At 42.8% G+C, this 14964-nt stretch overlaps 1 protein-coding gene across 1 annotated transcript in view; it reads left to right on the top strand.

The window, feature by feature from the left end:
- Positions 1-14964, top strand: part of ints6l (integrator complex subunit 6 like) — a 122340-nt gene that overhangs the window by 64535 nt on the left and 42841 nt on the right. Inside the window, exons 7-8 of the mRNA XM_059651305.1 lie at positions 7023-7186; positions 14165-14317. Coding sequence (XP_059507288.1) covers positions 7023-7186; positions 14165-14317 — 317 coding nt within the window. The remainder of the gene's footprint in view (positions 1-7022; positions 7187-14164; positions 14318-14964) is intronic.

The raw sequence follows: 14964 nt of genomic DNA on the forward strand, positions 1-14964 counted from the left end.
TATATGTAAATCCCTGAATTTCTTTCCAGTCAATGTCGTGAGAGAACTAAAGGTTTTATCAGTGTAAAGAGGAGGTGACATTTTATGCCAGACAATACATGTTACGTGTGAGGCCTTGTTTAGAATCTGTCTGTGTTTTGGTTTGGAGTTATATTGGCTATATTTCTAAAGCAGGAATTTATAAAACACCACATTGGCTGACTACAAATTGCGTGCTTTTTGAATGAAATAGAATATATCTGCAAATACAAATTCACCGTATAGATTCATGTGCGGGGATGGGTGTGTATGTGAAAGAAAGAGAGAGTTGGGGGTCGGCGATAGAGTGTGTATGTATGTGTGGGGGAAAAGAGTTTGTGTGTACTGCAGGGAGGGGGAAGAGTGTGTACACTTTGGGGGGGTCGAACAGATTGTGTGTCTGTGTGCGTGGCGCGTGCGCTTGCTTGAGATGTGTGTATGAGAGAAGTCCTGTGTGCATGTATGTGTGTGTATATTTGTGTGGGAGTTCACACACTCACACAAACACAGGTCCTCTCTCATACACATGTATCTGGATCACATTCATTCACTCACACACACTCTCTCACACACTCTTCTCTCATCATATGGATGATGATGGGATAGTGTAGCAGGAGGGGCTTAGATTAGTTCACAGGTCGGCGCAACATTGAGGGCCAAAGGGCCTGTTCTGCGCTGTATTGTTCTATGTTCTTTCCACATGTGCGTGCACACGCATGCAGTCTGTCCTCTCTGTCTCTCTTTCGTGCGCACACACTTTCTCATACCTCACACTTGCGCGCATTCTCTCTCTGTGTTATACACGCACACGCGCGCACGCACACACACCCCTCCCTCCCTATCTATTTCAGAACCGTCTCCCCATCCCCCTGTGCTGATGACGGGTCTAGGCCCGGAATGTCAGCTTTTGTGCTCCTAAGATGCTGCTTGGCCTGCTGTGTTCATCCAGCTCCACACTTTGTTATCTCGGATTCTCCAGCATCTGCAGTTCCCGTTATCTCTGATACAATTTTAACCTTCACCTAACATGCAGTTTGACCTAAAATGCCACCTCTTCTTTACACTGGTAAAACCTTTAGTTCTCTCAGGACATTGACTGGAAAGGAATTTAGGGATTTACATGCACATATTAATCAATTAAAAACTTCTAACTGATTAAAGTTTTAATAGCATGTTAGGTTTGTTTAGTACATTCTCATCAATGATGTGACCCTTTGATCTTTTACTTATAATTTCTGTTCTGATACTCTTTCTCTGACTGACACCTGAAGGAGGAAGAAGGCTCCAAAAGTTTGTGTTCAAATAAATCTGTTGGCCCATAACCTGGTGTCGTGTGATTTCTGACCTTGCCCACCCCGGGCCAACACCAGCACCTTTACACTCTGGTCCAGGAGTTAAGATACTATGACTGCACTACAAGAGGGTCTCTTAAAAACACACCCTTACTTGTACACTCAGATATATCACACGTTAACAGGAACAGTTAAATGACTAATTAATGTGATCCTGCTGTGTGCACACTAATTACCCATTTTTCCACTGGATTGTAACTATATATCAACTGTTGGACATACTGTAAAACCCAGTAGAAAGTGAAGTTATTTGGAGTGTTCTGGTGATTTTTATGTAAATGTAGTACGGGAATATAAAAAGAGATCTCATTATTAATTATAAATAGTGAAACACAATTCAGAAAGAGGAGTGTCTGGTCCTTGTTTCATGTGTAAAGTTGCGTCTTTTCTGGTTAAAGAACAAACGAGAAGTATGGCGCAGGAACAGGCCCTTCGGCCCTCAAAGTCTGTGCTGATCTAATCTAAAAATCAAATCTTCTGCCCTTATTTGGTTCATATCCCTCTATTCCCTCCCTATTCATGTAAGCATCCAGATGCTTCTTAAATGTTGCCAACGTGCCTACTTCTGCCACCACCTCTGGCAGTGCAGTCCAGGCTGCTACAACTCTGTGGAAAAACTTACCTTGCACATCTCCTTTAAAATTTTGCCATCTCACCTTGAACCTGTGTCCCCTTGGAATTGAACCTTCAACCCTGGGAGAAAACCTCTGACTACCCACCCTATCTATGCCCCTCATAAATTTCATAGACCTCTATCAGGTCTCCTGTCAGCTACCATCTTTCCAGCAAAAACAATCCTAGTCTTTTTAACCTTTCCTCACAGCCAATGTCCTGGACACCAGACAACATCCTGATGAGAGATAGTAGGAACTGCTGATGCTGGAGTCTGAGATAACAAGGTGTGGAGCTGAATGAACACAGCAGGCCAGGTAGCATCAGAGGAGCAGGAAAGCTGATGTTTCGAGCCTAGACCCTACATTTTTCTGCTTGAAAGCATAGTTGAGTCAGGAAACCTCAACAATTGAGCAGTATTTAGGTGTTCACTTACAATTCCACACCCTCCAGGGTTATGGACTAAAAGCTGGAAAACTCAATTTGTGTGATTAGATCTTTGTTGATTGATGCAAACTTAATTGGTGGAATGAGCTCCCATGTTGTCAACATCTAGCTCTGAGTAAAAGGCTAGAGCACAGGACATTGGTGACACCACTTTCGGAGTACAGTGTACAGTTCTGGTCACTCTGCTATAGGAAGGAAGATTTTACTTTGGGGAAGGTTTCGACAAGGTTTACCAGGATGTTGCTGAAACTAGAAGGTTTAAGTTATAAGGAGAGGCTGGTTAGGCTGGGACTTCTTCCAGTGGAGCTTGGTGGTTGAGGAGTGACAAAAGAACAAAGAAAATTATAGGACAGGAACAAACCTTTCGGCCCTCCAAGCCTGCGCCGATCCAGATCCTCTATCTAAACCTGTTGCCTATTTTCCAAGGATTTGTATCCCTCTGCTCCCTGCCCATTCATGTATCTGTCTAGAAACCTCTTCAATGACGGTATCGTGCCCGTCTCTACCACGTCCGCTGGCAACGTGTTCCAGGCACCCACCACCTTCTGCGTAAAGAACTTTCCACGCATATCTCCCTTAAACTTTTCCCCTCTCACTTTGAAATTGTGACCCCGAGTAATTGAGCCCCCTACCCCTGAGAAAAAGCTTATTGCTGTCCACGCTGTCTATATCTCTCATGATTTTGTAGATCTCAATCAGGACCCCCTCAACCTCTGTCTTTCGAATGTAAATAACCCTAATCTACTCAACCTCTCTTTATAGCTAGTGCCCTCCGTACCAGGCAACATCCTGCACCTTCTCCAAAGCGTCCACATCCTTTTGGTAATGTGGTGTCCAGACTGTACACAGTATTCTAAATGTGGCCAAACCAAAGTCTTATACAACTGCAACATGACCTGCCAACTCTTGTAGTCAGTACCCCGTCCGATGAAGGAAAGCATGCTGTATGCTGCCTTGACCATCCTATTGACATGCGTTGCCACCTTCAGGGAACAATGGACTTGAACACCCAGATCTTTCTGTGCATCAATCTTCCCCATGGCTTTTCCAGTTATCCCATAGTTCACTCTTGAATTGGATCTTCCAAAATGCATCACCTCGCATTTGCCTGGATTGAATTCCATCTGCCATTTCTCTGCCCAACTCTCCAATCTATATGTATTCTGCTGCATTCTCCAACAGTCCCGTTCACTGTCTGCAAACTTGCTAATCAGACCATCTATACCTTCCTCCAGATCATTTATGTCTATCACAAACAGCAGTGGTCCCAACACAGATCCCTGTGGAACACCACTGGTCACAATTCTCCATTTTGAGAAACTCCTTTCCACTACAACTCTGTCTCCTGTTGCCCAGCTAGTTCTCTATCCATCTAACGAGTACACCCTGGACCCCATGCAACTTCACTTTCTTCATCAGCCTACCATGGGGAACCTTATCGAATGCCTTACTGAAGTCCATTAATATGACATCTACAGCCTTTTCCACATCTATCAACTCTGTCACATTCTCAAAGAATTCTATTAAGTTGTTAAGACGTGACCTTCCCTGCACAAAACCATGCTACCTATCACTAATACGCCCATTTTCTTCCAAATGTAAATAGATCCTAACCCTCATTATATTCTCCAGCAGCTTCCCCACCACTGATGTCAGGCTCATCGGTCGATAATTATCTGGATTATTCTTGCTACCCTTGTTAAACAGGGAGACAATGTTAACAATTCTCCAGTCCTCCAGGACCTCACCGGTGCTCAAGGATGCTGCAAAGATATCTGTTAAGGCCGCAGCTATTTCCTGTCTCGCTTCCCTCAGCAACCTTGGATAGATCCCATCCTGACCTGAGCACTTGTCCACCCTAATGCCTTTTAAAATACCTAACACTTGCCCCCTGCTAGAGTAGTCAAAACTTCTATCCCTAACCTCAACATCTGTTATGTCTCTTGCCTGAGTGAATACCTTATGAGAGGTTTAGAAAATCATGATGGGCTTAGATAAGGTAAAGGCATATTTCTAAGGTGAGAGGAGATAGATTTGAAAGAGATCTCGGGGACACTTTCACAATATTGTGCTTTATGTGTGAAATGAACTTACAGGGGAGGTGGTAGATGCATGTACAGGTTCAGCATTCAAAAGACATGTGAACAGGTGCATGAATAAGAAGGATATGGGGCAAACATAGTCAAATGGGACTAGTTTAGCTTAGGAAACTTGGTCAGCTTGCATGAGTTGGACTGAAACTCTAATGAACTGTAATATTCAGACAGATCTGAGTGTGCAGGGCCACAGTTTCCTGAAGGTGGCAACACACGGAGCCAAGGTGATGAAGAAGACAAATGGTATGCTTGCCTTCATCGCTAGGGGCATGGAATGCAAGGGTTGGCAAAACATGGTGCAGCTATATAAAACCGTTGTTGTGCCACATTTGGAGTAAGGATGTAGAAGCTTTGGAGAGAGTGCAGAGAACGTTCACCAGGATGTTGCCTGGCCTCCAGTGCATTGACTATGAGGAAAGGTTAAAAAGACCAGGATTGTTTTCACTGGAAAGTCGGCCGCTGAGAGGAGACCTGATCGAGGTCTATAAAATTATGAGAGGCATAGATAAGGTGGATAGCCAGAGGCTTTTTCCCAGGGTTGAAGTTTCAATCCCAAGGGGGCACAAGTTCAGAGATATTGGGAACTGCAGATGCTGGAAAATCTGAGATAACAAGGTGTAGAGCTGGATGAACACAGCTGGATGAGCTCAAGTTCAGGTTTATTTTCTGATGAAGGGTCTAGGCACTAACAGTCAGCTTTCCTGCTCCTAAGATGCTGCTTGGCCTGCTGTGTTCATCCAGCTCTACAACTTGTTATCTCGGATTCTCCAGCATCTGCAGTTCCTACTATCTCTGATACAAGTTGAAGGTCAAAGGAGGTAAGTTTAAGAGAGATGTGTGACTGATGTTTTTCATGCCAAGAGTGTTAGCCTGGAATGCATTGCCAGAGGAGGTGGTGGAAGTGGGCACATTGAAGACATTTAAGAGGCACCTTGATGGATACATGAATAGGGTGGGAATAAAGGGATACAGATCGAAAAATGGCAGGTTTGTTTTTAGATTAATTAGGACATGATGGCCAGCAGAGGCTTGGAGGGCTGATGGGCCTGTTCCTGTGCTGTGCTCATTCATTTGTTCATTTGAAAGGTCTGTTTCCATACTGTATGACGTGATGAAACAAAATTGATACTCATGGAATTGGAAAATTGGATAAAACTTAGTTTAAGAGCTGAAGTAGTAAGTAATTTTCATGCTTGGAGGATGATAGACACAAATGTTCCTCAAATACTAGTGCAAGGAACACTTTTTTAAACATGTAAAGGATTTTGATATTGAAATACAGGATAAAAATTTCAACATTCGCCAAAAGTATTGAAAGATGAGCAAAGGCAGACATTGAACATAATATAACTTGCCTAAAATATGACATAGTTTCGCAGAATGGGCAGACAAATGGCAGGTGGCATTTGGTGCAAAGAATTGTGAGCCAGTAGATTTTTACAGAAGGAATTGGGAGAGACTTAAGAAATATTTCATGACTCAGCTTTAGAGAGTGTGCAAGGACAGGGTCCAGGAGAGCATATGCACATTCTTTTAAGAGATAATGGGAACTGCAGATGCTGGAGAATCCAAGATAATAAAGTGTGAAGCTGGATGAACACAGCAGGCCAAGCAGCATCCCCCTCTGATGACTGGTCTAGGCCCGAAACGTCAGCTTTTGTGCTCCTGGGATGCTGCTTGGCCTGCTGTGTTCATCCAGCTTCACACTTTATTATCTTGCATATTCTTTTAAGGTGGTTTGACTGACAGAGTAGTCAGTAAAGCTTATTGGATTTGGTCTTCATAAATAGAGGTATTGAGAACAAGAGCGGGGATGAACAAGCTTGGGATGAGCGTTTATCAAGCTTTGATTTGGCCATAACTGAGGTATTGCATCCAGTTCTGGTCACCATACTTTGGGATGGATGTGAAGAGCCTTGTGAAGGTCTACAGGAGTTTAATCAGAATGGTTCCAGATATGGAGAATTTTAGTTATGTGGCTAAGTTGGAAAAGCTATGTTTACTGTCTTGTTGCAGAGGAGATTGAGACAAGATTTGATTGGTGTGAGCAAGATTATAAGACATTTAGGTAAGATAGTCAAGAAAACAACATTGTTCTCATTAGCTGATCATCTGTCCTTGATGGAAGATTTTGGCAAGAGATGCGGGGAAATGTGATATTCTACACAAAGGTCAATCATGATCTGGAACTTGCTGTCCACACAGGTGGTGGAAGCTAAAACATGTGTTCATTATTTCAAAAGAAAATTGAACAGGCACTTGAGAAAGGGTAACCTGCAGGGCTCTGGGCATTGTGCCAGAGTGCTGGGACTGACTGGAATGCTGTGCAGGTGGCTGCTATTAATTCAGTGAGCTGAATGGCCTTGTTCTGTGTTATTGATAACCTTTCTTCTGCCTCGGTATGGCCAACTAACACTGTAACGTGCAATGTGAAATATTTTCTCATTAATTTTGATTAAGTGGGAAGCTTCTACTCTTGGCTCTGTTCTTTTTACAGATGGTGTTGTTGACCCACCTCGAGCAACCTCTTTATTTACCCCTCAAGCTTGGCATAGCTGTCACAAGCTGATTTATGTACGACCCAACCCCAAGACAGGAGTACCTGTTGGACACTGGCCAATCCCTGAATCTTTCTGGCCTGATCAAAACTCCCCTACACTGGTAAGTATCAGTGACCAAGACAGGTTGTTTGACTTTACATGAACTCTTCTTTGCAATTTGACTTGGTTGTGTTTTCTCCTTAATTTAAAGAGTTTGATCTGTCAGTAATATAAATACTATATTAACAGGAAGCATATTTAAACTAAAGTTATCATCGAACCCCTAGTGTGAAAAGATGCCATTCAGCCCATTAAGGGAGCTCAGAAGAGATTTACCAGGATGTTGCCAAGCATGGATGGCATGAATTACAGGGAGAGGCAGGATAGGCTGGGACTTTTTTCACTGGAGCATAGGAGGTTGAAGGTATTCACAGACTGTTATAAAATCATGAGGAATATAGATAAGGTGAATAGCAGTGTCTTTTACCTAGACTGGGAGCTTTTAAGACTAGGGGGCATATTTTTTAGTGTAAACAGAAGAATATTTTAAAACGTACAAGGGCCTTTAATTTCCTACAGAGAGTGGTTTGTGTATGGAATGAACGTACAGAGGAAGTGGTAAATGCTGTTACAGTTATAATGTTTTAAAGGCATTTCGATCAGAATGTAGATAAAAGAAAATGTTTTAAGGGATATGGACCAAGTGCCGGCAGGTCAGACTAGTTTAGTTTGGGATTAAGATAGGCATGGATTGATTGGACTGAAGGGTCTGTTCCATGCTATATGAGTCTGCACCAACCCTCCAAAGAGCATCCTGCCCTGACCTAGCCCCTGACCCTGTCTCTATTACCCTGCATTTACCATGGCCAATCCACATTACCTGCACATCTGGGCAGCATAGTGCTTCAGTGGTTAGCACTTTAACTGTGCATTTAACCATATTTTCTTGTATTTCTGGCATCCCTAGCGTATGGTAGAGTATAATCCCAAGATAACAACCCTAGAGGTTTCGATTTTCAACTTTCTACCTAACCCCCAGAACCTCATCTCTCTTACTGCCTCTGTCATTTAATGTCAACATGAACCATGAACTCTGTCCGTCTCCCTCCCCTTTGATGACGTTCTTCTTGTACTGTGAACTGGAGTGAGAGACAGAGAGATGGTAAATGGTCTTCAGTTGTCTTTGTTTGGAGAGCTTGCTGTTTCATGGTTCTGGGCTTAAGCTCTAGCTGAAAACACCTTTCTCTTTTCTCTCTCTCTCTCTCTTTTACAGACAATAGATGTGGCTTCTTTTTATTCCAGATTGTACCAGATACAAAGTACTACAGTAATCAGATCCTCTCTATAATCAATATAGGTTTGTTTTTACAGGGTGTTCTTATTGTAATTCTTTAACAACTAGTATCTGTTATTCTTTGAGAGGTTTGTTTGTCCTATGGGGGCAAAAACTTGAAAATGACCTGGTGAGTAATGGTAGAAATTTTAACCCTGATACAATTAAGTTTCTTTTAACTCTTTCCTGCCCTATGGGGTTCAGCAGAAGCCCATACCTTTTTAGAATGTCTCCAAGCAGGCATAGGGCATTCTTGACCCTGCCACCAGGGAGGCAACACATCAGCCTGAAATCTCGCTTGTGATCACAGAAATGCCTATCTGTATCATGATTGTAGAGTCCCTCTGCAGCTCACCTTTGACCCTCTCTGCTGTATAAAGAAGCTATTTGTAGTGCCACTGACCTGACTGCTGCTGTTGGTTTTCCCTGAGAGGCCATTCTCACACCTCCCAACAGTATCCAAAGTATCTGAAGAAGGGTCTCGACCCAAAACGTCGACCTTCCTGCTCCTCTGATGTTTGGCCTGCTGTGTTCATCCATTTCACACCGTGTTATCTCAGTATCCAAAGTAGGTGGTCTTATGGGAGAATGGTGTTGAGGAACTTATCAGCCATGATTGAATGGCAGAGCAGACTTGATGGGCTGAATGACCTAATTTCTGCTCCTATGTCTTATGGCCTTTCACGTGGTTGAGAGGGGAATAACGACAGGGTATCTCAGTGCTGCCTGCCTGCCCTTCCTGGCGGTCACCCATCTGGCTGAACCTTCCGTAAAACCGAAAAAGTTTTGTACTGTTCCAACTTAACCTCCTTGTCCCACAATCTGTGCCTCAATTGATAAAAGTAAGTATGCTGTATGCCTTCTCAACGACCCTAATTAACCTATCCTGCCCCTTTTAGGGATCTGTGGACAAGTACCCAAGATTCTTCTGTTCCTCTGAGGTTCCTCGTGTCCTGCCATTCATCGTCTCGTTACCTGTTCCGAAGTGCATCAGCTCACATTTTTCAGGGTTAAGTTCCATCTGCCACTGATCTGCCCTCTTGTCCACGTTATCTTTAATCACCTTCCTCACTCTTAACCACCCTGCCAATCTTTGTACAATCCACAAACTTGTTTATCATTCTCCTCATTCACATTTACATTGTTTGTAAGTATATGAGATCCAGCACGGATCCCTGTGCTACATCACTGGCCACCAGCTTCTAATCACACAGGCAGTCTTCTGCCACCACCAGAAAGTGGAGATTATGCAAAGAGTCAAGTGGAAGTGAGTTGAAATGAGGAAATAAGAAATTTACAAACAGATAATGTGTTTTGTGAATGGGCCAACATTTGGAAAATGGAGCTTGATAAGTGTAAAGCTATTCATTTTGGTCAGAGGGATAGAAATGCAACTTACAAAAATGTAGAGAGATTCAAGATTATTTCAGTGCACAGGGATCTGGGTATCCTTGTGCATAAATCAAAGAAAACTAGGATGCAGGAACAGGAAGAAACGAGGAAGACAAATGGAATGTTGGCATTTATTGCTAAAGGAATAGAGGATGGATGTAGGAAATTGTTGCAGCAACTGTATAAGGCTTTAGTGAGACCACTCTTGGATTATTGAACACAATTTTGGTTACTATACATAAGAGATGTAGTTGCATTGGAAGCAGTTCAGAAGAAGTTCATTAGATTGATTCCAGAAATGAAGGGTTTGCCTTATGAAGAGAGATTGAGCATTTTAGGCCTATGTCTTAGAGTTTCGACGAATAGGAGAAGATCTAATTGAGGTACGTATTATGCTAAAGAGAATTGACTATTTAAGTGTAGGGAGGATGTTTCCTCATTGAGGTTAATCTAGAATGAGAGGTCATAGTTTCAAGATAAGGGGTAATGAATTTAAAACCAAAATGAGTAATTATTTCTCTGAGGTGTGAATCTGTGGCATTCACTACCCCACAGTGCAATGGATATTGGGACATTGAGTAAATTTCCGGACGAGATGGACAGATTTTTAATTAATAATGTGTTGAAGGGTAATGGAGAGTGGGCAGGAAATTGAAGTTGCGGCTGAGGTGGGATCACCCATGATTGTATTAAGTGGTGACGCAGGCTCAAGAGGCTGAATGGCCTACTCCTGCTGCTAGCTCTTATGTTTTCTGTATAGTACCATGAAACCAATATCCTAGATCATGCATAACTTTGCTGTTTGAGAAATTTGCTGTGCGCAGGTTTACAGCTGTGTTTCACCTTAATGCAGTGGCAATTCTTTCAGGGGTTTTGGCTATGATGGACTTTGTGATGTCATGAAGTTGTGAAGAATGAGCAGATTGTCTCAATGTAGTTGTCCCTGCCAGATTTTGATGATCTTACATGAAAATGGCGTTAAATGTAATCAACCTTGTGATGACAGGGCATCTGGTTTTAATGTCCATTACACAAGCTCACTTCTGCTGTTGTTATCTCAAATGTGGGGCGTTGTTGATCTGAAACATAACACTCCTCCCCCTTTAACATGAAGGTTGCTGCAATGAAAACATTCACAATATTTACACTCATGTATACAACAGTTATTATGTAAGATATTCTAGAGGACATGGGTGTCCTATGTAACCGTTGGCTCCCTCAAGCATCTGTTGGCAGCTGGTGTTTTAGGCGTACCAGGGATATCAACTGCCATTATCTTTCCCTGAGACAACTAAATATTTGGAGATTCATGCTATGTCCTGATATTCTCCACAAAGATAATGTCTCCCTCAGGTGCTTCAGTTACTGTATTTTATACATGGGAGACCTTGAGTCTCAACTTTCATTGAGTTTTTCCTTTTAAACCTAGAAACGTAGAAGGCAGGAGCAGTAGGAGGCCCTTTGAGCCTGTCAACCATTGATCACGATCATGGCTGATCGTCCAACTCAATAGCCTAATCCTGCTTTCCCCTCATAACCTTTCATCCCAATTGCCCTAAGTGCTATATCTAGCCACCTCTTGAATGCTTTGTTTTTGGCTTCAACTCCTTTCTGTGATAATGAATTCCACAGGGTCACCACCCGTTGGGTGAAGAAATGTCTCCTCATCTCCGACCTAAATGGTCTACACCGAATCCTCAGACTGTGACCCCTGGTTTTGAATGCACCCACCATTGGGAACATCCTCCCTACATCTACCCTGTTCAGTTCTGTTAGAATTTTATAAGTCGATGAGATGTCGTGTCCCCCCCCCCCCCCCCCCCCCCCCCCCAACCACCCAATTAATCTGAACTCCAGTGAAAACAATCCAAACTTAGTCAGACAATCTCTCCTCATACATCAGTCCCACCATCGCCGGAATTTCGCCTGGTAAACTTTTGCTGTACTCCTTTGGGAGGAAGAGCATCCTTCCTCAGAAGAGGAGACCAAAACAGCACACACTTATTCTAAGTGTGGCCTCACCAAAGTCCTGTATAACTGCAACAAGGCATCCCTGCTCCTGTGCTTCAAACCCCTCGCATTAAAGGCCAACATACCATTTGCCTTATTTACTGCCTGCTGCACTTGCATGCTTACCTTCAGCGACTGATACACAAGGTCACCCATTCCTCCTCATTTGTCTGAACTCCAATGAAAACAATCCCAACCTAGTTAACCTCTCCTCATACATCAAACCTGCCATCACTGGAATCAGCCTGCTAAACTTTGGCTGCACTCCCTCTAGAGCAAGAGCATCCTTCCTCAGAAAAGGAGACCAAAACTACACACACTATTCTGGTTTGGTTTCACCAAGGCCCTGTATAACTGCAACAAGACATCCCTGCTCCTGTTCTTGAAACCTCTTGGATTGAATGATAGAGTAGTGGATGTTGTCGACATGGACTTGTAGTGAAGCTGTTGCCAAGGAGTCTTTTAGAAGACTGGTCTAGAAGTTTAAGTCACATAGAATCCATGATGAGTTGGAAAATTGGATACAAAATTGGCATGGTCATAGAAGACAGAGGGTAATTATGGAGGGGTGCTTTTGAAACTGGAGCTCTCTAAGCAGTGGTGTTGTACAGTGATCAATGCTGGGATCTCTTGTTTTTTTAATATATTTAAAACAATGTTTTGGATGAAAGTGTAGATGGTCTGATTAGTAACTTTGCAGGTGACATGAACATTGACAAAGTTGTGGATAGTGAGGAAGATTGTCAAAGAATACAGGATCAGGTCAGGAGCTGGGAACACTGCAGGAGTAACTCACCACCTGACTTCCCAAAGCCTGGCCACCATCTACAAGGCACAACTCAGGAGTATGATGGAATACTCCCCACTTGCCTGGATGAGTACAGCCCCAACAACACTCAAGAGGCTTGACAGCATCAGGACAAAGCAGCCCCAACTGATTGGCATGACATCCACAAGTATCCACTCCCTCCACCACCAATTCTCAGTAGCAACAGTGTGTACTCTTCAAGATGCACTGTAGAAATTCGCCAAAGAACACTTCCATCAAGAAGGATAAGGGCATCGGATATTTGGGAACACCGCCAGCTTCAAGTTCCCCTCCACAACACTCACCATCCTGATTTGCATATATCACCATTTCTTCACTGTCATTGGGTCAAAATCCTGGAATTCCCTCCCTAAAGGCATTGTGGATCAACTCACAACAGGCAGACTGTAGCGATTTAAGAAGGCAGCTCACCACCACCTCAAGGGCAACTAGGGATGGGTAATTACATGCTGGCGAGCCAAAGACACCCATATCCCACAAATGAATAAAATTGTCAGTTCATTGAATATGAAAGTTGACAAGTCATTTTGCAACTGTATAAAAATTAAGTTAGACCGTATTTGAAGCATATATGCAGTTCTGGTCACCACACAATAGAGGGTGCAAAAGATGTTTACCAGGATATTGCATGGATTAGGGTGTACTTTCTACTTGGCGGTTTTGGATAAACTTGAATTGTTTTCACTAGAGCATCAGAGGCCGAGGAGCAAACTGATAAAAGTATATACAGTTATGAGAGGCAAAGCCTGGATGGTCAGCGTCTTTTTCCCAGGATTGAAATGTCAAATACTACGGTGCCTAGGTTAAAGGTGGGGGTGGGGTGTTGGGTCAAAGGATTTGTGTGAGGCAAGGTTTTTTTCAGAGGGAGGGGCCTAGATTACATTACCAGGGTATTAGTAGAAGCAGGTGGAATAGCTACATTTAAGAGACATTTAGACAGCTGCATGAACATCAGGGAGCAGAGCGATGCAGGACATTTTCAGGCAGATGGGATTACTGCAGATTGGCATTGTTGTCAGCACAGAATTCCCTTCTGTTTTATAGTCTATGAACTCTTGCCAACCATTCACCTTTCAGTTCAGTTTCAGAGTCGAACTCTGGCCTCCAAAAAGAGCTTCTGGATACCTCCTTCACTCTGACAATGCCACCGTGACCTTTTTGTATTTGATTTAACACGTTTCCAAAGAGCGGTGGTCTGATGACCCTTGTTCTCTTGAGGGATGATTCCCTTCCTCAAAAGGCAGTGGATGTAGATCTTTAAGTATTTTTAAGGTAGATACATTCTTGATTACCAAGGAAATGAAAGATTATTCAGGAATATGCAGGAATGTAGTGCTGAGATTAAAATGAGATTATCCAGGATCTTATTGAATTGAGGAGCAGGCTCAAAGGGCTGAGTGAACTAGTCTTGTTCCTTAGATGTGTTTCACAAGGCTAGCGATGCCACAAATTGTAGTATCAATGCTCCTTTCGTAGTGAACAAAAGCAGCAATAAGAACATAATCAATTTTAGTTCTCATGTGTTTGATCCACAGCCTCCACGTACAGCTCACCCAGTAGTCCGGTTCTCCTGCACTGATTGCGAACCAATGGTCATTGACAAACTACCGTTTGATAAATACGAGCTTGAACCTTCACCTTTGACTCAGTACATTCTCGAGCGCAAATCACCTCACACCTGCTGGCAGGTGAGTGCACTAATTGCCCTAATGAATGTGTATTCTGTATTTATACTTACAGGGTTTCCTTTGGGACAGTCTGATTTTTATTTTTATTCTTTCTGTATTGTTACAAGGGAGTGGATAATAGAATACTGTCTGTTAACTGGTCAGGTGGTGTGATACATGTATTTGACTGTATCAGTAAAGCCCACACAGAGGGACAGTTTTTCAATATCAGCTGGAATATTTTATCTGAACCAGATATGCATTCAAGACTCCCTTAAGATAATCAAAGTTGAAATTTCTTTGCAGTACTAGGAGAGTACAGCACTGTCAGTGGTACCATTTTTTGGAGGGACTGTTAAACTTTTACATGCTACCTCCTCAGGTGGATATAAAAGATGGTATGTTATTGTTCGAAGAAGATCAAGGAGTTCTTCTTACTTCAATCTACATATTGATTGGGCGAACTAAACTGGTAGCAATACAATGAAAGAGGATTTCCCAGAATGTATAAGGGATAGTTCCTTGACCAATATATTAGGGAACCAACTAGAGAGTAAGTCATCCTAGACTGGGTATGGTGTAATGAGAGAGGATTACTTAGCAACATTGTGGTGCAGGATCCTTTTGCAAAAATCTGACCATAATATGGTAGAACTCTTCATTTAAGA

This window comes from Stegostoma tigrinum, chromosome 15 (assembly GCF_030684315.1).
Source record: "Stegostoma tigrinum isolate sSteTig4 chromosome 15, sSteTig4.hap1, whole genome shotgun sequence".
In the NCBI taxonomy this organism is placed as follows: Eukaryota; Metazoa; Chordata; class Chondrichthyes; order Orectolobiformes; family Stegostomatidae; genus Stegostoma; species Stegostoma tigrinum.